Genomic DNA, 24,703 nt, shown 5'->3' on the forward strand with positions numbered 1-24,703 from the left:
CAAGAAGATCGGAATATAAAAGTAGGGCTATTTTGTTACAATTGTACAGAACATTGGTGAGAGCACTGCTCGAATACTGCGTACAAATTTGGACTCCTTACTCGAGCAAAATATAATAGCACAAGAAGCTATTATTCAGAAGGCTCATTCAGTCCAAGACTCCTTAGATAACACATTCCAAATCCGTGACCGTTACCATTTCAAAGAACAAGGGCAGCAGGTACACAGGAATATCAACATCACTCACCATCTTGACTCAGAAATCTATTGCCGTTCCTTCAGTGCTCTGACTCCTATTGAGACTTTCGATACAACTGAGTGGCTTGCTAGGTTATTTCAGAGGGTAATTAAAAATCAATCATTGCTGTGGGTATGGACTCACATATAGGCCAAACCAGTTTAGGATGGCAGATGTTCTTTCCTAAGTGACATTAACAAACAGACAGGTTTTCACAACCTTTGATAATGGTTTAATAGTCATCATTGGACTTTTATGTCCAGATATTTATTGAATTTAACTGCCTTGAAGAGCTGGAACTGTGCATGTAACCACTGGAGTACACTTCCAGAATCCAGGAGCATAATGCTTGCAAAGAACATACACAGTGGTTGAGGTAGTCCATGACAAAGCGGGTTCCGAAAACAGTCCGAGCTTAGTCTTTGAAAGAGAAGAAATAGAATATCTTGTAAATATCTTAAATGAAATTTAATGACCCATAATGTCAGTAAGTTCCACCTGTTGTAGAGGTACGTAATGCCATCTCTGAACTGGGTGATTTGTTAAAAAAAGACATCCTGGGAAGGGATTGCTGAGAAATCTATGGGATCTGCCTTGTCTGCATTTGATGTGCTTGGTCAGGTGTTCGACACAATTGGTTACATAGGTGACCATGGACAACACAGTGGCTCGGTGGTGAGCACTCCTGCCTCACAATGCCAGGGACCTAGATTCAATTCTACCCTTGGGCAACAACTCGTGTGGAGTTTAAATGTTCTACCTATTTCTGCGTGGGTTTCTTCCAGGTGCTCTGATTTCCTCCCGCAGTCCAAATATGCGCAGGTTAGATGGTTTGGCCACGTTAACTTGCCAAGTGTCCAAGGATGTATAGATTAGGTAGATTGGCCATGGAAAATGCAGGGTTACAGGGATTGGGGGAGTCACTCTTTGGAGAGTCAATGTAACTCGATGGGTCAAATAGCCTGCTTCCACACTTTAGGGATTCTACGATCCTAGTTCAGGTTAATTCCAACTGGATACATTGTACCTCTGTTGTAACTTTGTATAGCGAAGTTTTCTGATGTTTGTTCAAAACTTTGAAATCGCGTCTTTATTTTCCAGTATCTGGGATTTCACATCTTGTCAGCTATTAAAGAAAAAGGTACTGATCCCTAACCAGATTGCATATTAAATCTGTTTATTATGTAAATTAAATATGCAATTTTCTCCAGGGTTTATAATACCAGGTTTTAGGCTGCCCTGAAGTGCATTCGGTTCCCAAGGAAATCATGATTCCCTTCTACTTACAGGATACTTTCCAGAGTAAGCCCTGTAAGTGAAGTTAGCAAAGTTGCCCAGTAAAAAAAACTCATCCCCATTTTGATAAAAATTTAGAAGGTTATAGGGTTAATTGATAGAACCATTATGAAGATGTGGGTGTACTATACTTTAAGAGAGTTAAAAGCTAGCAGTGACAGCACCGAGTGTTCTCAATAAGATACAATATAAACATGTGGTCCAGCTACTGGGGTTGCTATGGTAGCTAGTTGCCGGGAGACAAAAACAGATTTGAATTAGGCCAATCAATTTAAATTATACCCCAAGAAAAATACCAAACACCAATCCGGTTTGAATTTAACATTTTGACAATCTTAAAAGCCAATAACACAATTCGATGCTTTGGGGGTATAAGACCAGGGATAATTGAACAGTTGAGAGGAAAACTGTCAAGCTAACGACACCTACTCAGTGCCCTGAGAATAGCTCTCTTCAAGGTACCTTTATTGATCAGTGACCTGTGAAACAGAAATCCCTAAGAAGAAAAGATGACAGGAATACAGAGAAAACTGAAAACTGCCTATGTTTTGAGATAAGAAGTTTCGTTTTGTAAATCTTAATTGGGGGTTCTTTTGGCCTAGTATTATAGAGAGGAAAGTAAAAGATAGGCTAGGGGAAAGAGTTGTAAATAGCTGTTAGTTAATTATTCTGTTAGACTTTAAGAAATAAAGTTGTTAATTTTTACTTTTAGTTGTTCTTGACCACTCAAATTTTCACAGATTACTGCAAGGGATAAATCTTTTCTGGGTTGCTGTTTTAAATTAAACAAGGGTGTTTACCCCATGTTGTAACAGAAGTTTTCAAGATATTATCAGGAAACGATAAGGTAGATAAGGAGAAACTATTTTCACTGGTTGGGGATTATAGAACTCGGGAACATAACCTAAACTTTGGGCCAGACTGTTCAGGAAAGATGTCAGGAAGCACTTCTACACAGAGTGGTAGAGGTTTGGAACTCTCTTCCACAAACTGCAGCTGATGCACGATCAGCTGTTAATTTTAAACATGAGACAGATACATTTCTGTTAAGCAGAGGGATTAAGGGATCTGGGCCAGAGGCAGGCATATGGAATTAGGCCACAGATCAGTCATGATCTCACTGAAGAGTTGAACAGACTCAACGGGCTGAATGGCCTACTCCTATTCCTCTGTTCCCCAAACTCCAGGGAGACTCTCTTTTGGGTAAAACGCCAAGTAGTTGGAATTTAAAATGTAAAATGCTTTAGTTTAATGTCTGGCATCCCTGTGCTACCCCAAACTACAAACACTAAGGGAAATTGTATTGTCGTTCACATTGAGAAGAGGTATGATGAGATATTTTGCAGCAATGTAAATTACTCATCTGGACTTTCATTGCTGGATGCACAATATTAGAAAAAGTACTTTATGTATAGAAAATGTAACTGCTTCATTTGATGAAAACTGTTAAAACAGCAGAAAGCAGAGAAACATTAAAATATTGTATGCACAGTACGGTCTGCTGGCTCTTTACACCAGACATGATCAGGAATGGTAGTAGTGAAGCTAAGAGGTCTCCATAAGATGCTGGAGCAGAATTAGGCCTTTTGGCCCAGTGAGTCAGCGCCACTATTTGATCATGGCTTGTATGCTTCTCAACCACGTTCTCCTACCTTCTCCCCATAACCTTTGATCCCCTTAATTTCTCAAATCATTAAAATATCTGAACCAACAGAAAACAAGGAATTGCACGTCAGTGCCTTTATGAAATGGAGTATTGGACATTAATACATGTTCTAACAGTGCTTCCACAAAGTAGAAATATTATACAGAACCAAACTAAATCATGAGCAGACATTACTTTTCAATGCACGCCTGGGTACATCAACATGTTGGTTCACCATTACAGAGGAGTATGAAAAGAAAAGAGACATTGTTCCACTGTCAGAGAATTGAAGTGAAAGAGCATAGGCTATACACAATTTGGGGTAGCACTTACTAAATTTGCAGGAAAATGCCAGCTGTTCCTGGTTTTAGTTGAGGAATTGTGTTCAGATAATTTAAAACAGAACATTACAAAAGCTGAAGTTACCGAGAAAGGCATCCACCAGACAGCTAATACCACGCATGGCTCGGAAGAAGATCTGAGGCAGTTGTTTGAGGCATGGATGTTGTATCATTTCCTGTGCCATCCCACTAACACTCAGCAGCTGTTCCTGGAATTTTGGCGTGGTGCTTATTATGGCTGGGTTACTCAGATCCACTGGATTGCTGCGGTGAAATAATAAGGCATTTTAAAAAAAAATATTTTCAGTAGAGTAAAATTGGTCTGATTTATTTAACTTACTCTGAACAAGAGCACAATCCACAGAATTCAAATTAGTTTCCTAATTTATTATAAAATTTACAATGATCACCAATTTTTTTTGACAAGGTAGATTTCCTTGGATTGGGATATTTGCGATGAGGTATCACTTTAACTCACAGGTTCTTGGAACATGGAATTCTTTGTCAATATGAGGCAGAGATCTTGAAGGAAAAAACCTAGATAAGCATTAGAAGCAGAGGAAGGTTTTGGAAAAGACAGGTTTGTTTTTTTGAAAAATAGAAGAGGAGCCAACAGAGCTAATGAGGTGAAGGGTTCCTCTGTGTTGCCAATGGATTGTAAACACAGTAACCTTTCATTGGCATGTATTTAAGATCCTGGATTAACAGGAGTATTACTTTGAAAATGCATTTTTTAAAAGCAAGTTACAGAAATGCATTGGAATTGTTGTTTACACTGCGGTTTTGTTTTGGGAGTGGCTGATTGCAGACAGGCTGACACTAGGGGTGTGTACAAAATGAGATTTGGATGGCAACAATTAGCTGATTGATTTGTCGAGTTGTGAGGAGTTGCAGATGACAAAGGCCATTTGCCTGCCGACAACTAAATGTTAGCTCCTGGGTAGCTGAGCAGCCTGTGGGTGTCAACGATATTGTCAGAAACCTCAGGTCGTCTGAAGTAGTTGCATTGTGTCTCTCCAGTCGAAAATACCTGAAGTTTGAAGAATGCCAGTTTATTTTCCCTCACTAATAGATGTAAGCTGCTGTTTTTAACCAATAATTTGTGAACCAGTTGCACTGTACCTCCTGCAAAGAAGTGAAAAGTACATGAAAAAGAGGGGCTGAAACGCAGCAAGTCCAGACAGCAAAAGGGTCATCCCAGTAAATCCTGCAATGAGGGGGCATTGACTGTTTTTCCAGTGTTCCCCTCTCCTCATAACACCAAAGTTTGTGTGTCTGTCTGTGTGCAGTGAGTTTTCCAAGGGGAGTCAGTGTTTTAACTAGCAGAATTATATGTCGATACTTCATTAACTGTCGACCCAGAGCTTGAATCTAGTTACTTGTAATAAGCAGTAATTCTCAAGTACAGAAACCTAGTCCGTGATTTCTGTTAACCTGGGACTAAACAGACAGGGAAATTGAGGAATTTGTGCAGACTTTGATAAAAGCTAGCTTTTATGATGAATTCAGAAATAATGGGGTTTGAGACTCAGCACACTACTGCAGTGAGGCATGACAGGTTCTAAGAAAATATGCTTTTAAAATTACAAAATCCAAGAGACTATTTCATCAGACATAAACACAATCTAACAGGAAGATTAGTGACTGTGCACAAGGCATCATTATGGATCAGCAGCCTAAAAGACAGGCCATTATGTTTACTGCTCTTAAGTGCTCACAGAAGCTATTCATTCTTACCTAAGCATGTGGAGAACACGAAACCAAGTCTGTGCAATACAGTCATTGTCCATTTCTGCTGGAATCAGGATTGCATCTTCATCTGGAACTTTGAATGGAGGGAATGAAGGACCATAGGTAAACCGCAATAGCCTGTTAGAGAGAGAAATTGCTATAAATGCTATTTAAACAGGTTGCATACCAGAGGACTGGAAGATTGCAAATGTTGTGCCTTTGATCAAGAAAGGCAGTAAAGATAACCCAGGTAATTATAGACCAGTGAGCCTTACGTCTATTGTAGGAAAAGCTTTGGAAAGGATTATAAGAGATAGGATTTATAATCACCTAGCAAGCAACAACTTTCCTCCTGCAACATGTATGAGGTGAGGGATGCCATCGACGTCCCTGCCGATTACACTTGCAGGAAGTGCACCCATCTCCAGCTCCTCCAAGACCGTGTTAGGGAACTGGAGCTGGGGTTGGATGAACTTCGGATCATTCGGGAGGCAGAGGGGGTCATAGATCAGAGTTATAGGGAAGTAGTAACTCCAAAGATGGCAGATAGATGGGTGACAGTGAGGGGGACTGGGAGGAAGCAGCCAGTGCAGGGACCCCCTGCGGCCATTCCCCTCAAGAACAAGTATACCGTTTTGGATACTTGTGGGGGGGATGACTTACCAGGGGTAAGTAACGGGGCTCAGGTCTCTGGCACGGAGCCTGTCCCCGTTACTCAGAAGGGAAGGGTGAAGAAGAGCAGAGCAGTAGTAATTGGGGACTCGATAGTTAGGGGCACAGATAGGCGGTTTTGTGGGAACGAGAGAGACTCACGATTGGTATGTTGCCTCCCAGGTGCAAGGGTACGTGATGTCTCTGATCGTGTTTTCCGGGTCCTGGAGGGGGAGGGGGAGCAGCCCGAAGTCGTGGTCCATATTGGCACCAACGACATAGGTAGGAGGAGTGCCGAGGATGTTAGACAGGCTTTCAGGGAGCTAGGTTGGAAGCTCAGAGTTAGAACGAACAGAGTTGTTGTCTCTGGTTTGTTACCCGTGCCACGTGATAGAGATTCGAGGAATAGGGAAAGAGAACACTTAAATGCGTGGCTACAGGGATGGTGCAGGAGGGAGGGATTCCGGTTTTTGGATAACTGGGGTTCTTTCTGGGGACGGTGGGACCTCTATAAACAGGATGGTCTACACCTGAACCTGAGGGGCACCAGTATCCTTGGGGGGAGGTTTGCTAGTGCTCTTGGGGGGGGGTTTAAACTAACTCTGCAGGGGCATGGGAACCCAGATTGTAGCTTCAGGGTGCAGGGCCTGGAGTGTAGGGAGGTTAGGAACATGGCATCAATTTCCAAGGAGGGTGTCTGTAAACAGGAAAGTGGCTTGAAGTGTGTATACTTCAATGCAAGAAGTATACGAAATAAGGTAGGTGAACTTGCAGCGTGGGTTGGTACCTGGGACTTCGATGTTGTGGCTATTACGGAGACATGGCTAGAACAGGGACAGGATTGGCTGTTGCAGGTTCCAGGATTTAAATGTTTTAGTAGGGTCAGAGGTGGGGGTAAAAGAGGGGGAGGTGTGGCATTGCTTGTCAAAGATAGTATTACAGTGGTGGAAAGGACGATGGATGAGGACTTGCCATCTGAGGTAGTTTGGGCTGAGGTTCGGAATAGGAAAGGTGAGGTCACCCTGTTAGGAGTCTTTTACAGGCCTCCCAATAGTCCTAGAAACGTAGAAGAAAGGATAGGGAAGGTGATTCAGGAGATGAGTGACAGTAATAGGGTGGTGGTTATGGGGGACTTTAACTTTCCTGATATTGATTGGGAAAGCTATAGCTCAAGTTCGTTAGATGGGTCAGTGTTTGTTCAATGTGTGCAGGAGAGTTTCCTGACACAATATGTAGACAGGCCAACAAGAGGTGAGGCCATACTGGATTTGGTTCTGGGTAACGAACCAGGCCAGGTGTTAGAATTAGAGGTAGGTGAGCACTTTGGGGATAGTGACCATAATTCGGTGATTTTTACTCTCGTGATGGAGAGGGATAAGTGTGTACTACAGGGCAAGAGTTATAGCTGGGGTCAGAGAAATTATGATGCGGTGAGGCATGACTTAGGATGTGTGGCTTGGAAAAGTAGACTCCAAGGCAAGAGTGTAAATGATATGTGGAGCTTGTTCAAGGAGCAACTATTGAGTGTCCTTGATAATTATGTACCTGTCAGGCAGGGAGGAAAGGGCCGTGCGAGGGAGCCGTGGTTTAATAAGGAATTGGAATCCCTTGTTAAATGGAAGAGGGCGGCCTATCTCAAGATGAGACGTGAAGGTTCAATTGGGGCGATTGAGAGTTATAGGGTAGCCAGGAAGGACCTGAAGAGAGAGTTAAGAGCAGCAAGGAGGAGACATGAAAGGTCCTTAGTCGGTAGGATTAGGGAAAACCCTAAGGCTTTCTATAGGTATGTTAGGAATAAAAGAATGACTAGGGTAGGAATAGGTCCAGTCAAGGATAGTAGTGGGAAGTTGCGTGTGGAGGCGGAAGAGATTGGGGAGACACTGAATGAATACTTTTCTTCAGTATTTACTCAGGAACAGGGCATTGTCATCGATGTGAATACCGAGTCACAAATAAGTAGAATGGATGGCTTTGAGGTATGTAGAGAAGAGGTGTTGGAAATCCTGGAAAAGGTGAAAATAGATAAGTCCCCTGGGCCTGATGGCATTTATCCTAGGATTCTCTGGGAAGCAAGGGAGGAGATTGCAGAGCCATTGGCCTTGATTTTTATGTCCTCTTTGTCTACAGGAGTAGTGCCAGAAGACTGGAGGATAGCAAATGTGGCTCCCTTGTTCAAAAAGGGGAGTAGGGATAACCCTAGTAACTATAGGCCGGTGAGTCTCACTTCTGTTGTGGGCAAAGTCTTAGAGAGAATTGTAAGGGATAGGATTTATGCACATCTGGATAGGAATAATGTGATCAAGGATAATCAGCATGGTTTTGTGAAGGGCAGGTCGTGCCTCACAAACCTTATTGAGTTCTTTGAAAAGGTGACGAAGGAGGTTGATAAGGGGAAAGCGGTAGATGTGGTATATATGGATTTTAGTAAGGCGTTTGATAAGGTTCCCCATGGTAGGCTACTGCAGAAAATACAGAGATATGGCATTGAGGGGGAGTTGGAGGTTTGGATTAGGAATTGGCTGGATGGAAGAAGACAGAGGGTAGTAGTTGATGGCAAAGTTTCTTCATGGAGTGCCGTCACTAGCGGTGTTCCGCAAGGATCTGTTTTGGGACCATTGCTGTTTGTCATTTTTATAAATGACCTGGAAGAGGGGTTAGAAGGTTGGGTGAGCAAGTTTGCGGATGATACGAAAGTCGGAGGAGTTGTTGACAGTGAGGAAGGATGTGGCAGGTTACAGCAGGATATAGAGAAGCTGCAGAGCTGGGCAGAAAGGTGGCAAATGGAATTCAATGTAGCTAAATGTGAGGTGATTCACTTTGGGAAGAATAACAAAAAGATGGGGTACTGGGCTAATGGTCGGATACTTGGTAGTGTGGATGAGCAGAGGGATCTTGGTGTCCATGTACACAGATCTCTGAAAGTTGCCACCCAGGTAAATAGTGCGGTGAGGAAGGCATATGGCGTACTGGCTTTTATTGGTAGAGGAATTGAGTTCCGGAGTCCTGAGGTCATGATGCAGTTGTATAAAACTCTGGTGCGGCCGCATCTGGAATATTGTGTGCAGTTTTGGTCGCCATACTATAGGAAGGATGTGGAGGCACTGGAACGGGTGCAGAGGAGGTTTACCAGGATGTTGCCTGGTATGGAAGGAAGATCGTATGAGGATAGACTGAGACACTTGGGGCTGTTTTCATTAGAGAAAAGAAGGTTTAGGGGTGACTTGATTGAGGTGTACAAGATGATTAGGGGGTTAGATAGGGTTGACAGTGTGAACCTTTTCCCGCGTATGGAGTCGGGTATTACAAGGGGGCATAGCTTTAAATTAAGGGGGGGTAGATATAGGACTGAAGTTAGGGGTAGGTTCTTCACTCAGCGAGTCGTAAGTTCATGGAATGCCCTGCCAGCAGCAGTGGTGGACTCTCCCTCTTTATGGGCATTTAAGCGGGCATTGGATAGGTATATGGAGGATAGTGGGTTAGTATAGGTTAGGTGGGCTTGGATCGGCGCAACATCGAGGGCCAAAGGGCCTGTACTGCGCTGTATTCTTCTATGTCTATGTCTATGTCTAAATAGTCAATATGGATTCGTCAAGGGCAGGTTGCATCTCACAAACCTGAGTTTTTTGAGAAGGTGACCAAGCATGTGGTTGAAGGTAGGGCAGTTGATGTGGTGTACATGGACTTCAGTGAAGCCTTTGATAAGGTTCCACATGGCAGGCTGTTGGAGAAAATGCAGAGGCATGGGATTGAGGTTGGTTTGGCATTTTGGATTAGAAACTGGCTTTCTGTAAGAAAGCACCAAGTGGTGGTTGATGGTGCAGTGCGGTTGCTAGTGGTGTGCCGCAAGGATCTGTTTTGGGACCATTGTTGTTTGTCATTTTTATAAACGACTTGGATGCAGGCATAAGTGGATGGGTTAATAAATTTGCAGATGACACTAAAGTCGGTGAAGTGGTGGACAGTGTGGAAGAATGTTGCAGGGAGAGTTGGGTAAGCTGCAGAACTGGGCTGAAAGCTGGCAAATAGAGTTCAATGCTTAATGTGAGGTGATTCACTTTGGGAAGAATAAAGGAAGGCAGAATACTGGATCAATGGAAAGATTCATGGTAGTGTGGATGCGCAGAGGGATCTTGGAGACCGCGTACATAGATCCCTGAAAGTTGCCACCCAGGTTGATAGTGCTGTTAAGAAGGCATATGGTGTGTTAGGTTTTCTTGGTAGAGGGATTGAGTTCCGGAGCCACAACATCATGCTGCAACTATACAAAACGCTAGTGCGGCAGCACTTGGAATATTGTGTACAGTCCTGGTCGCCCTATTACAGGAAGGATGTAGAAGCATAGGAAAAGGTGCAGAGGAGATTAAACAGGATGTTGCCTAGTCTGGAGTAAAGGTCTTATGAGGAAAGGCTGAGGGATTGGGTCTGTTCTCATTGGAGAGAAGGCTAAGAGGGGATTTAATAGAGATATACAAGATGATCAGAGGATTAGATAAGGTGGACAGTGAGGGTCTTTTTCCTAGGATGATGACAGCTGCTTGTACGAGGGGGCATAGCTGCAAATTGAGGGGTGATAAATTTAAGACAGATGTCAGAGGCAGGTTCTTTACTCAGAGACTGGTAAGGGCGTGGAATGCCCTGACTGCCAATGTAATTAACTCAGCCACATTAGGGGCATTTGAACAGTCCTTGGATAAGCACATGGATGATTGTTCACTGATTTTGAAAAGTACATGAACATGAAGAATACAGCTTATTAAAAGCTCGTTGCTATCACAATTTTGTCCAAGGTTTAGAATCACAGAATCGCAACAGAGTGGAAGCAGGGCATTTGGCCCATCAGGTCTACGCCAACCCTCAAAAGAATATCCAACCCAGACCTGTCCCTACCCTACCCCTGTAATCCTGCATTTGCCATGGCTAATCCACTTAACCAGCACACCCCTGGATACTACAAGTAATTTTAGCATGGCTAATCCACCTAAACTGCTCATCATTGGACAGTGGGAGGAAACCGGAACACCTGGAGGAAACCCACACAGACACAGAGAGAATGTGCAAACTCCACACAAACAGTCCCCTAAAGGTCCCTGGCACTGTGAAGCAGCAGTGCGAATCATTGAGCTACCATGCCACCCCTTTTGCCAAGTTGATTTTGCAAACATGCCATGTCTATATATACTAACCTAGAGGTCAGTGCACATATGACCTTACTCCACTGTTCTACCACAGCTGGGTGATGCCGCCAATTGGCCAACATTTCTCGAGCAGTCTTCCAATACGGTGGCGTCGGGAAACATCGCGTACAAGCCAGGAACCAAACTTCAAACAGTACACCAATTAATTTATCTGCAAGATTTTCTGCTAATCCTCCTAAAGATAAGCAAATTAGCATACAAATTACTTTTAGATCTGCATCAAAATTACACGTTTATTTGGAAGGAGCAAAAGGGTGGGAATACTTATATAACTTTCTCAAGGCCAACAAAGGCAAGATGGGCTGTATGGCCTTTTACTGTATTGCAAGAATATGTGATTAATACACTACAAAAATAGAACATATTTCCAATTACAGTAATTGTTTAGAAATGTATATGTTTTCTGAATGAAATGCAGTAATTTTGGAATAACCGATTGAATGTAGTGACCATAACATCAAAATTTCATTATCATGACTACACAGTGTTTAAAATATAGTATCTTGATGCTAAAACTGTATATTCAGTATAAGCTGGTTCTTGTATGCTCAAACACAAGCTGATTAATAACCAGTCTCATTCAATCATTAGAAGGTCAATGAAAGTCTACATGCAGCATCTAGGGACAGAGAAACGGAGTTAACACTTGAGTTCAGTAACTCTTCTTCAAAACCCAGTTGCTGAATTCCTCTAGCAAGCTCGGTTTTTGTTTCAGATTTCCAGCATCCACTACATTTTTGTTTTAAATTTAGAAGATATTTCAAGAGCAGTTAGGGATGGGATTTGCCAGCAACACCCACAAGCCAAAAATTAATAGAAAGAATAACTCCTGCAATAATACACCCTTAAAGTATAGCTGCACTTGGCAACTTAAATTTAGGTTTAGATCAGAGTGGTGCTGGAAAAGCACAGCAGGTCAGGCAGCATCCGAGGAGCGGGAAAATCGATGTTTCAGGCATAAGCCCTTCATCAGGTATAGAGGCAGAAAGCCACCAGGGTGGAGAGATAAATGGGGGGTTGGGGCTGGGGAGAAGGTAGCAAAAAGTACAATAGGTAAATGGGGGTGGGGATGGAGGTGATAGGAACTTAAAGTTAATGGTGGCCAGTGTGAGGAAATGAGTGAGTCTGAAACGAAGAAGTACTAAAACCACCACCTGCAATTTGCCTCCAAACCACTCACTGTCCTGACTTGGAAATTTAATCACCATTCTTTCAGTGTAGCTGGGTGAAAAACCTGGAATTCTGTCCCCAACAGCATTGTGGGCCAACCTACAGCGAATGGACTGCAGCGGTTCAAGAAGGCAAGCTCATCCCCATATTCAGGAGAACTAGAGACAGGCAATACATTCTTGCCAGCCAGTTACATCCCTATCCCTCAAGAGAACTAAAAAGACACCATAGTCCTGTTCTGTCCCCATATACCTTGACACTTTTAGCCACAAAAAAAAACTTTTTTCTTAAATATATTCAGTCACCTTCCTTCCACCCTTCAGTGTTAAAGAAGTCCATTGATTCATTACCTTCTGTATAAAGGCATTTCTCCTCACTACAGCCCAAGATGACCCACTGCATATCCCGAGAATATCAAACTATGCCAGTATCTTACCAATCTTCAGTGTAATGATTTTGCAAACTAACCACTTTGGAAGAACTTTATCAAGAGCTTCCTGAACTAAAAATTAAAGGTAATTAGATAGCTTTATGGTAGCCTAATTCTGAACAGTGTATTAGAATTGGTCACAGTATGATGTAGAAAGAGAGTGCTTCAGATTACTTAAGACGTATTCATAAAATATTAAACTACTGAAAATGTTGTTCAGCAATTTAAAAACCCTGGCAAAAGCAAAATACTGTGGATGCTGGAATTATGAAATAGGAGAGAAAAATCTCTAATTTCCTCTAACCCCCCCAACATACCTCTAAGAATACTGCGCTCCACTAAAGCTGGTCTCTTGTACTTGACTGTTTTCACTACTCTACTTTTGGTGGGTTTGCCTTCAAATGCCTGGGCCATAAAGCTCTGAAATTTCCTCCCAAAACTATGTTGCTCTGCTCTTTTTCCTCTAAGACTCGTATTAAGACCTGTTCTCTTTGACCAATCTTTTGGTTAGATTAGATTAGATTAGATTATTTGCAGTGTGGAAACAGACCCTTCGGCCCAACAAGTCCACACCGACCCGCCGAAGCGCAACCCACCCATACCCTTACGTTTACCCCTTACCTAACACTACGGACAATTTAGCATGGCCAATTCACCTGACCTGCACATCTTTGGACTGTGGGAGGAAACCGGAGCACCCGGAGGAAACCCACACAGACACGGGGAGAACGTGCAAACTCCACACAGTCAGTCGCCTGAGGCGGGAATTGAACCCGGGTCTCTGGCGCTGTGAGGCAGCAGTGCTAACCACTGTGCCACCATGCCGCCCAATACTTTCGTTAATATCTCCTTGAGGTACAGTCGCAAATTTATGTCTGATTAAGACCGCTGTGGAATAGCTTGAAACATTTTAACCTCATTAAGAACACAATATGAATGAACATAGAGTATTGTCACTGTTGCCCGTATACTAACCTGGAACTGTTGGAGCTGCCAAAAGTGTGTCATTAATTTGCAATAGGAAGAGCAACAGAACTTCCCATGTTTCCCTTGACATGTTGACAGATTCACGTGCTAATTTCTGGACTGCTACTAGAACTCGCATGCACAGTGAGATCTGGTTATGAGCGTAGTCTGGTCTGAAAACAAAAGACAGACAATGGTGTTTAAAGTAAAAAAAGTCTTCGAAACAATGTGTGATGAATAAGTGCAATATCTCAATTCAATGTAATTTATTTTTTAACTATTGTTGATTTTGTTATTAAATCTCGATGCTGAGTGTGTCATAACATTAAGTTTCACTATTGTTTTCCCCTTGTCACATATTATTCCCTGACCAAAAATATGGGCAGAGATATCATTTAAGTCTCCAGCAATTCAGCTCTTCAACAAGGTAGCCAGGAAGCTCATGCAATCTGTTATCATGGATGTAATACCACTGGACCGACCGTCGAATTTTATTGCAGTAAAGAAATACTGCTGAATTAAATGTGGCAGAAATGGGATTTTATGTAGCTTTTATTGAAGAAAGATGACAAAAGACCATTCAACCCAAATCACTTTTCCATTTGGTCTGTGTTTGAGGAAAACAATTATGGGATATATAAATTATGTCTTGGCTGCCATACCACGACCTCATTCCATGCTGATTCTGCTGTGCTTTTATTGAATGCTTCAATGGAGTACATATTTGAGGTGATTGATGTGGGTTTTTTCTACGATTTAGCATAGGAACATAGAATATCGAAACAACAGTAGACTATTCAGCCCTTTGAGCCTACTCTGCCATTCAATATGATCATGGCTGATTGTCAACTCAGCAGCCTGAAATTAAATTCGAACAAAAAGCTAAAAATAACCATATTCTCAATATACCAAACAATTTCTTGAAAGTAAAAGTAAATTTTCCAATCCTGAGAGAGGATAAAATAGGTAGGAGCTGAAGAGTATCCAGTACCTCAGCCTGTGCTGATTTCTTCTCCAGTGAAATATATGGAAAGGAAAACAAGGCTGGATGCATAACCTCATAGTTCCACTCCTGCTGGTTTTATATTACAACAGAGGCAAAACGTCTTTCACACTTACCGAGGAACAAACAGATTCTGCAGGTGTTTGAGAATAGTTTGCACATATAAATTCGGTTCTTTGACAATGGGCTGAGGGATAGAGTCACGGCGAGCCACCAAAGCCATAATCCAATCGGTATAAACATCTACACATAACTTTACTGTTTCTCCATCCAGAGGCAGAGTCAGTCCATAACAGAGGACCTCCATAGTCCATTTAACCTGCCCAGGAGAGTAAAGCACAATATCAGTGTCCATGCTCCTAAGCATTTTTCTGAGCCACCCAGTTAGAATTCAATGGTCCCATTCAGCCTCATGTTCAGTCAATTTACATCAATCAATTTTTGGTCAGCCAGCAGGAAGATGGCAGTTCTCCAACTGTTGTCAGAAATTGACCCCAAAAATGCCACATAAGTGTTGCAAAGTTGAGATGGAGACCTTCCAAAATTTCAGGGAGACACAAAGTCCATTAAAGTCCATGGTGTGTGGTGACTGTTTTTCTCCTTGAGAGGCTTTATTTGTGATTATAGCTGCTAGATATTTCAATCTATTAAACAGTGACAACAAATTTAGGGCTTCATCCAAACATCTTAAGCAGCTAAATTCACAGACAACACCAAGACAGACCATAAGATAACAGGAGCAGAATTCGGTTACTGGCCCACTGCACTAATCGATCATGGTCGCCACATTACCAAAAGGATGTGGCTGCTTTGGAGAGGGTGCAGAGGAGGTTCACCAGGGTGTTACCTGGTATGGAAGGCGCTAGCTAGGAGGAGAGGTTGGTAGATTAGGACTATCCTCATTAGAAAGATGGAGGCTGAGGGGGACCTGATTAAGATTCACAAAATCATGAGAGGTATAGACAGGGTGGTAGCAAGAAGCTTTTTCCCAGAGTGGGGGTCAATTACTAAGGGTCATGAGTTTGAAGTGAGAGGGAAAAGTTTAGGGGAGAAATGTGTGAAAAGTTCTTTACACAGAGGGTGGTGGGGGGCCTGGAACACATTGCCTGAGGTGGTAGAGGCAGGCATGATAGCGTCACTTCAGATGTGCCACTTCAGATACATGAATGGGCAGGAAACAGAGGGATACAGATCCTTCAAAAATAAGTGACAGGTTTAGAAAGAGAATCTGGCTCGGTGTTGGCTTGGAGGGCCAAAGGCCTGTTCCTGTGCTGTAATTTTCTTTGTTTTTGTTGATATGTTTTTCAACGCCTTTCCTCTGCCTTCTCCCCATAACCTCTGATCCCTTTACTAATCAAGAACTTATCTTTGTCTTCAATACTGTCAATGACTTGGCCTCCACAGCCCTCTGCAGCAATGAGTTCCACTGATTCCCCACTCTTTGCTAAAGAAATGCCGCTCTATCCCAGTTCTAAATGGGTCATCCCTTCACTCTGAGGCTGTGCCCTCTGATCCTAATCTGACCTACTATAGAATCATCTCCTCCAGGTCCACTTTATCCACCCTCACTGTATTCTGCAAGCTTTATTCAGAAACCTTTTCAAACTCATGACCATTTCCATGTAGAAAGACAAAGGCAGTATATACTTGGGAATACCACCAAATCCAAGCTCCTCTCCAAGCCACTCTCCATCCCGACTCGGAGATATATCACCGTTCCTTCAATGTTGCTCGGTCAAAATTCTGGAATTCCTTCCCCAGCAGCATTGTGGGTCAATCTACAACAGGTGGATCGCTGCAGTTTAAGAAGGCAGCTCACAACCATCTTCTCATGGCAACTAAGGATGGGCAATACTTGCTGGCCCAGCCAGCAAAATCCTTATCCCACAAATGAATAAAATAGATCCTTCCCTCAACCTTCTAAACTCCGAGCACAGACTCAGAGTTCTCAACAGCTCCTCCTAATGACAAGCCCTTCATCCCCAGCATCATTGTTGCAAATCTCCACTAGACCCCCTGCAAAGCCAACACATTCTTCCATAGATACAGGGTCCAAAACTGCTTACAATATTCTAAATGTGGCCTGGCCAGAGCCTCAGCAGTACATCCTCTTGTAATGAATGCTAACACTGCATTTTCCTTCCTAACTGCCAAAAGAACCTGCATGTTCACCTTATGAGACCCTTTGTGCTTCAGATTTCTGAAACCTTTCCCCATTTAGAAAATAATCTACAACTCTCCACCAAAGTACATAACCTCACACATTCCCCCACTGTTTTGCCCATTCTCCTAACCAGTCCTTCTGCAGCCTCCCGACTTTCTCAACACTACTCGCCCCTCCACCTACGTGTCAACTGCAAACTCAGCAAACGTTAGCCCTAAATTCCTTTGTGAAGATCATATTTATACAATGTAAATATTTGTGGTTCCAACATCGACCCCTTTATCGCCATGGTCTGCCTTCTGCCAGTCAGGTAGTCCTTTATCCATGCCAGTATGTTGCTCTTAACAGAATGGCCTCTTACCGTATTTAACAACCTCCTGTTCTGCACCTCACCAAAGGCCACTGATTCTCCTTTGTCCAACTTGCTTGTGACTTCCAAAAAAATAATTCTAACAGATTTGTTGGGTATGAGTTCCCCTTGATGAAGCCATACCATCTCAGCCCTGTTTTAGCAGGCACTTTCAAGTACTCCACATCTCATCCTTAATCCTGGACACTAATATCTTATCAACAACCTATAGTTTCCTGTCTTCTGCCTCCCTCCCTTCTTAAACAGAAGTGTTATATTAGACACTTTCCAGTCCTCTAGACACTTCCCTGACTCCAGTGACAGTTAGGAAAGTATGTTGTGAAAAAGACACAAGAAAGTGGCAGATAAAAATAGATAAGTTGAGTGACTTGGTGAAGATCAGTCAGATGGAGTATAATTTGGGAAAATGTGAAAAATCACAGTATTACTTAAGTGGAGAATGACTGTAGAATTTAGAGGTACTCGAGGACTTGGGTATTCCAGTGCATGAGTCACAAAAGTTAGCATGGCTCAATTGACAAGTAAATGATCTTCAATAGCCTTAACAAGGGGAAAATGGAAAGGCTGTTTCCTCTGGGTTATTGATCCAGAACTGAGAATATTGTTTTAAAATTTTAGAGATGAAGGAATGCTTTTCTCTCTAAGAGAGTTGTACAATTTTGGAACTTTCTGCCACAATAGACACTGGAGCTAGGGTAATTGAATATTTTTATGACAGTTGTAGATAGATTCTTGCTTGGCAAGCAATCAAGTGTTATTAGGAGATAGGGAGGAACGTGAAATTTGAGACAACAGGTTTAAAATCTGAAATAGATGATTCCTCGGTTTAACAAAAAAAAGGGTCATGGGTCAAAGGCAGGTATATGGAGTTAGGCCACAGGTCAGCCATGACCCCATTGGATGGCAGAAAAGGGCAGAATGGCCTATCACAGTTTCAATGTTCTGATTAGCTACGATCTTATTGAATGGTGAAGCAGGCTCAAGGTCGACCTCTGTACCTATTGCATACATTCATAAATATCTACATATATATAAATGCAGTACAGCATTAGCGAGTTTTGAGAAAATTTGTAGCTCAGGTTGAGGTTCTGGATGTAGGTTTGCTCGTTGAACTGGGAGGGTCAATTTCAGATGTTTTGTCACCATACTACGTAACATCAGAGAGCCTCTGGGTGAAGCACTGGTGGTATAGCCCGCTTTCTACTTATGTATTTGGGTTTCCTTGGGTTGGTGATGACATTTTTTGTGGTGATGTTGTTTCCTGTGATGTCATTTCCTGTCCTTTTTCTCAGGGGATGGTAAATGGGATCCAGGTCAATCCGATATCAGGATTTTTAGCAGAGACAGTAATGCAGAGACTCAAACAAACAGCTCTGCCAACCATCCAACCCATACTTTGGGTCCACTACGTAGATGACACCTTTGTCATCACTAAACAAAACAACTTAGAGGAAACCTTCAAGAAATCAATAATACCCTTGCTGGCATAAAATTCACTAAAGAGGAGGAAGACTGCAACAAACTGCCATTCCTAGATGTCACAGTAGAGTGAACAGCCAATGGGGAACTTCAAACCAACATCTACAGGAAAACACATTCAGACCAAATACTGAACTATAGAAGCAATCATCCCAACATCCACAAATACAAAGCTGCATCAGAACATTAGTTCAACGAGCCAATACACACTGCAGCACAGAGGAACTATGAAGAGCAGAGGAAAATCACCTTTACAGTGTATTCAAAAAGAATGGGTACCCAGCGAACACAGTCTGCCGATTTTTGAGCAACAAACCCAAACAAGCAGACAAAACAGTTCCAGAAACCCTCGCCACTCTCTGTTACATCAAAGACATCTCGGAAATGACTGCCAGACTACTCAGACCTCTTGGCATCATGGTAGCCCACAAACCCACCAACACACTAAAACAGCAGCTAATGAACTTGAAAGACCCTTTACAGACAATAAGCAAAACTAATGTCATTTACAAAATATCTTGCAAGAACATAAGTTTAGGGTGAGAGGGGAAAGATATAAAAGAGACCTAAGGGGCAACTTTTTCACGCAGAGGGTGGTATGTGTATGGAATGAGCTGCCAGAGGATGTGGTGGAGGCTGGTACAATTGCAACATTTAAGAGGCATTTGGATGGGTATATGAATAGGAAGGGTTTGGAGGGATATGGGCTGGGTGCTGGCAGGTGGGACTAGATTGGGTTGGGATATCTGGTCGGCATGGACAGGTTGGACCAAAGGGTCTGTTTCCATGCTGTACATCTCTATGACTCTATAACTGTAACAAATACTACATTGGACAAACAGACAGAAAACAAGCCAAAAAATGGCATGACCCTCTCTCACTAGTATTCTTACATTCAGATGAGATAGAACACCACTTTGATTGGGACAACACATCCATCCTCGGACAAACCAAACAGAGACACACCGAGAATTCCTAGAAGCATGGCATCCCAAGTGGAACTCTATCAACAAACACATTGATTGGAACCCATTTACCACCCGCTGAGAAAAAGAACAGGAAATGACACCATCACAGGAGATGACACCACCAAACCCAGGACATCCAAACCAAACAAAATTTGGTCCATACCACCAGTGCTTCATCCTGAAGCTCACTGATGTTACCTAATATGGTGATGGAACGTCTGAAACTGAACCTTCCAGCTCAGCGAGCAACTAGGAGAAAGTGAGGATTGCAGATGCTGGAGATCAGAGTTTAAAAATGTGTTGCTGGAAAAGTGCAGCAGGTCAGGCAGCATCAAAGGAACAGGAGAATCGACGTTTCGGGCATAAGCCCTTCTTCAGGAATGAGGAGGGTATGCCAAGCAGGCTAAGATAAAAGGTAGGGAGGGGGGACTTGGGGGAGGGGCAGTGGGAATACGATAGGTGGAAGGAGGTTAAGGTGAGGGTGATAGGCCGGAGAGCAGGTTGGGGCAGAGAGGTCGGGAAGAAGATTGCAGGTCAAGAATGCGGTGCTGAGTCTGAGGGTTGGGACTGAGAAAAGGTGGGGAGAGGGGAAATGAGAAAGCTGGAGAAATCCGCATTCATCCCTTGTGGTTGGAGGGTTCCTAGGCGGAAGATGAGGCGCTCTTCCTCCAGGCGTCGTGTTGGTCTTGCTACCTTTTAACAGAGTAAGAGAGTCATACAGCACAGAAACAGACCCTTCAGCCAACTAGTCCATGTCAACCAGGTACAATAAACTGAACTTGTTCCATATGCTTGCATTTGGCTTAAATCCCTCTAAACCCTTCCTATTCATGTGCTTGTCTAAATGTTTTTTTAAATGCTGTAATTGTACCCACCTCTAACAAATCCTCTAGCAGCTCCATACATGCATCATCCTCAATGTGTAAATATTACCCCCTCAGGTCCCTTTTAAATCTCTCCCCTCTCACCTTAAACCTATGCCCTCTTGTTTTGCACTCCCCTACTCCAGCGAAAAGACCTTAGCTATTCACCTTATTCATGCCCCTCACGATTCTATAAGGTCACCCACCAGCCTCTGATACTACAGGGGAAAATCACCCCAGGAAAAGGATGTGCAGGCTAGGTGAGTTTGCTATGGGAAATGCAGGGTTGGGGGTGGGTTTGGGTAGGATGCTCTTCAGGGGGTCAATATGGACTCAATGGGCCAATGGCCTGCTTCCATACTGTAGGGCTTCTGTCCAACCTATCCCTATAGCTCAAACCCTCCAGTCTCGGCAACTTCTTTGAAAATATTTTCTGTACCCTTTCTAGTTTAACAAAAACCTTTTTATAATAATGTGACTAAAAATGTATGTAGTATTCTAAAAGTTAATATTGTAATAATGTCTTACACAGTTGCAACATAATATACCCGATTCCTGTACTCAATGCTCTGACCAATGAAGGCAAGCATGCCACATGCCTTCTTCTTCACCACCCTGTCTATCTGTGATGCTACTTTCAAGGATCTTTACACTTGCACTCCTAGGTCCCTCTGTTCAACCACCAGGGCCCTACCATCAATTGTATAAGTCCTGCCCTGGTTTGCCTTAATGTACATAGGTTGGGATACTTTTAAAATGTGTTTAGTCAGACAAAATGTTTATTTTTAACTATAGCATATGGATCAATCTTCTTGTGACTTGCCTCTTTGTCGGTTTTTAGAATGCTTTCATTGCTCGTTACAGAAGAACTGTTCAGTCCCTGTCCCAGAGGACGGACCACAGCATTAGCTACATCTTTACCAACGGTGCTGGGATAGCTATGCAGAACGCTCATGTGACCTCGATCACTCTGGATGATGAGTTGCAAAGACCGCCACTCAGAGTACATGGTGTAAAGGTGGCACACGACCCACTCACTTCAACATCTGTCTGAAAGAAAAGAATCAGGCATCAGCACTAGATTAAAGGTTTCAAAAGAACATTTGAATCATATCTTTTTTCTATGTGAGCAAACAAATCTATAAGGAAGGCACACAACAGAAAACTTCACAGCAGAAAAACAATAGGCATTTCAAGCTACTCCTTGTACTCAAAAAACCACACTCGCCTTCTTCATCACCATATCAATCAGTGAATTGTATACCCAGAATCTAATTTAATTATCTTGAGCAAAATTATAGCATCTGCTTCATACTGTTTGCTTCAGTAGCATCTTGAACTCCACGAATGCTATGGTTCTTGCTGACTTTTCAATGTGCATTCACAAAATGCAAACATTCATAGAAATTCTATGTCTGGAATTTCAAAGCATTATACTTAGCAAATTCTTCATAAACTGTTCAATCCTTAAACTAAAAGAAACCAAGATAGTTGACATTGATACAAGTACAGATATCTGAGGTCATTCAATTCAGCTCCACTTCATTGTTTCTCAGTCAAATTCCTTGCATTGTAGTAATATCTTGAGCATACAGTGATTCAGTAAGACTAAGACTGACCACTACCAACTTTAAGAGTAACAAAGAATTGGCAACAAGTACCATTCTTGTTAGCATTAGCCTATGTCCCAGAGTAAAACTGACCCTTCTTTAATCTGCATAACAAGTTTAAAGTCAAATGTAAAATCACTAAGCAAATTAAAACTAGTTTGAAATAGTCAACAAGATCACAATGTACAGGTGGATAGGTGTGGAGTAATGTAGTCCAAATGATAAAAAAAATTAAAACATACTGGGACTTACTGACAGATGCAGCAATTATTTGTATAAAAACTGAATGACTCAAAGCTAGATCAAGACTGTAATGCAAGGTCAACCATAAGACAAACAACAAAGCTTGTCAGGTGTATATAGCTGGGTCAGTCTTGGAGCTACCTGCCAGTCAGTTACTTGACATACCTGAATGTCTATTCTTTCGTTTAAACATCCTTCTCAACTCAGAATATATTTAGCTCTAACAGGGATTAATGCAATTTTATCAGTCTCACCAGCTCCATTACAAAACTAAAGGGGACAATGCACTGTTTGTTTTCCTATTTCCAGTTCTGGCTCAATTGCTAAATTAAAATATGCCACACTTGGAATTGCATTCACTTCAGTTCTGTTTACCAGCTTTTTATATAGAGGTACTTCTATTAATTACACTTCAAAGAGAATTCAGTCCCTGTACGACAATGCTGTGGAGGTGCCCTGTTGGACTGGAGTGGACAGAGCCAGAAGTCACATGATATCAGATTATTGTCCAACAGGTTTGTGTGAAATCACAAGCTTTTGGAGCGTTGTTACTTCACTTGAAGAAGTACAACAAAACAATCATGAAATTAGACATTTTTGCAGTCGTTCTGTTATATTTGTATCATTCTTCAACTCTGAATTAGTCCTCCAATACCCACATCTCGGTCATTTTGCATTCAACACCCCCTTCCCCCACAAAGAGGAAACTCACTATCTCGTTCATTCCAGTCCAAATTAAAATCCATTCACCACTGTTTTCTACCTCACATGGGGCATGGATGAGATGGATAGCCAACATCTTTTTCCAAGGTAGGGGAGTACAAAACAAGAGGGCATAGGTTTAAGGTGACAGGGGAAAGATTTAAAAGGGACCTGAGTGGCAACATTTTCACACAGAGATGATGCGTATATGGAACAAGCTGCCAGAGGAAGTGGTGGAGGATGGTACAATTACAATTGCAACAGGTGTATGAATACGAAGCATTTAGAAGAATATGGGCCAAAAACAGACAAACGGGACAAATTCAGTTTAGGATGTCTGGTCGGCATGGACTAGTGGACTGAAGGATCTGTTTCCGTGCTGTACGACTCTAATACTCTCAATGATCAACTGACTGTTATTTAAGGAAAAGCAGATTAGAACTTCTGCCACAGTGACACTGAATCTCACTGAAATGATGCAATGTGAAATTTCAAATGCTGACACCCTCTGAGACAAGAAATTCCTCGTCTGATTCGATTTATTATTGTCACATGGTACGGGAAACAATGAAAAGTATTGTTTTTCATGCTAAGCAAATTGTACCTTACATAACTACATCAGGGTAACAGAACGGAATGCTGAATATAGTGTTACAGCTAGAGAAAGTGCAGAGAAAGATCAACTCTGATATGAGAGGTCCACTCAGAAGTCTGATGACCAGGGAAGAAGCGGTTCTTAAATCTGCTGGTATGTGTTTTCAAGCTTTATCTTCTGCCCAACGAAAGAGGGTGGAAGAGAGTATAACCAGGGCAAGAGGGATCTTTGATGATGTTGACTGCTTTCCCGAGGTAGTGGGAAGTGTGGATGGAGTTAATGGAAGGAAACTTGGTTTTCGTTATTGTGTGCAATTCTGGCCTCCCTCCTATAGGAAGGATGTTGTGAAACTTGAAAGGGTTCAGAAACAATTTACAAGAATGATGCCAGGGTTAGAGGGTTTGAGCTATTGAGAGTGAACAGGTTGGGGCTGTTTTCCCTAGAGCTTCGGAGGCTGAGGGGTGACCTTATAGAGGTTTATAAGGTCATGAGGGGCATGGATAGGCTAAATAGACGAAAGTCTGTTCCCTACAATGGGGAATCCAGAACTAGAGGGCACAGGTTTAAAGTGAGAGAGGAAAGATTTAAAAAGGGACCTAAGGGGCAATTTTTTTCATGCGTGTATGAGCTGTCAGAGGAAGTGGTGGAGGCTGGTACAATTACAACATTTAAAAGCATCTGGATGGGTACATGAATAGGTTTTAGAGGGATATGTGACAAATGCTGGCAAATGAGACTGGATTAATTTAGGATATCTGGTCAGCCTGGACGATGTGCACTCAAGGGCCTGTTTCTGTGCTGTACATCTCTATGACTAGGCTGTGTTCACAACTCTGTAATTTCTTGCATTTTTGGGCAGAGCAGTTGCATCCAGATGGGATGCTTTCCATGGTGCGATCTACAAAAATAAATGAGTCAATGTGGACATGCTGAATTTCCTTACCCTCCTGAGGAAGTAGAGGCGTTAGAGTGTTTGCTTGACCATGACATCGATGTGGATGGACCAGGATATATTGTTGGGGATATTTATTCCTAGGAGCTTG

The 24,703-nt window shown here is 42.5% G+C and overlaps 1 protein-coding gene across 12 annotated transcripts in view; it reads right to left on the reverse strand.

The window, feature by feature from the left end:
• The window catches only part of ralgapb (Ral GTPase activating protein non-catalytic subunit beta), a 144,150-nt gene that overhangs the window by 103,582 nt on the left and 15,865 nt on the right, over positions 1 to 24,703 (reverse strand). For 11 of the 12 annotated variants that reach the window (XM_087994682.1, XM_087994681.1, XM_087994677.1 and 8 more), the window contains exons 2-7: positions 21,334 to 21,560; positions 14,783 to 14,985; positions 13,673 to 13,836; positions 11,086 to 11,272; positions 5,258 to 5,389; positions 3,606 to 3,784 (exon numbers count right to left, since the gene is read on the reverse strand). In XM_087994682.1, the coding sequence (XP_087850808.1) occupies positions 3,606 to 3,784; positions 5,258 to 5,389; positions 11,086 to 11,272; positions 13,673 to 13,836; positions 14,783 to 14,985; positions 21,334 to 21,519 (1,051 nt within the window). In that variant the 5' untranslated portion in view covers positions 21,520 to 21,560. The remainder of the gene's footprint in view (positions 1 to 3,605; positions 3,785 to 5,257; positions 5,390 to 11,085; positions 11,273 to 13,672; positions 13,837 to 14,782; positions 14,986 to 21,333; positions 21,561 to 24,703) is intronic. The other variant, XM_087994675.1, reaches the window with a different exon arrangement.

This window comes from Chiloscyllium plagiosum, unplaced genomic scaffold, assembly GCF_037043375.1.
Source record: "Chiloscyllium plagiosum isolate Xiang-an unplaced genomic scaffold, Cpla_swu_hap1 HiC_scaffold_15, whole genome shotgun sequence".
Taxonomy (NCBI): domain Eukaryota; kingdom Metazoa; phylum Chordata; class Chondrichthyes; order Orectolobiformes; family Hemiscylliidae; genus Chiloscyllium; species Chiloscyllium plagiosum.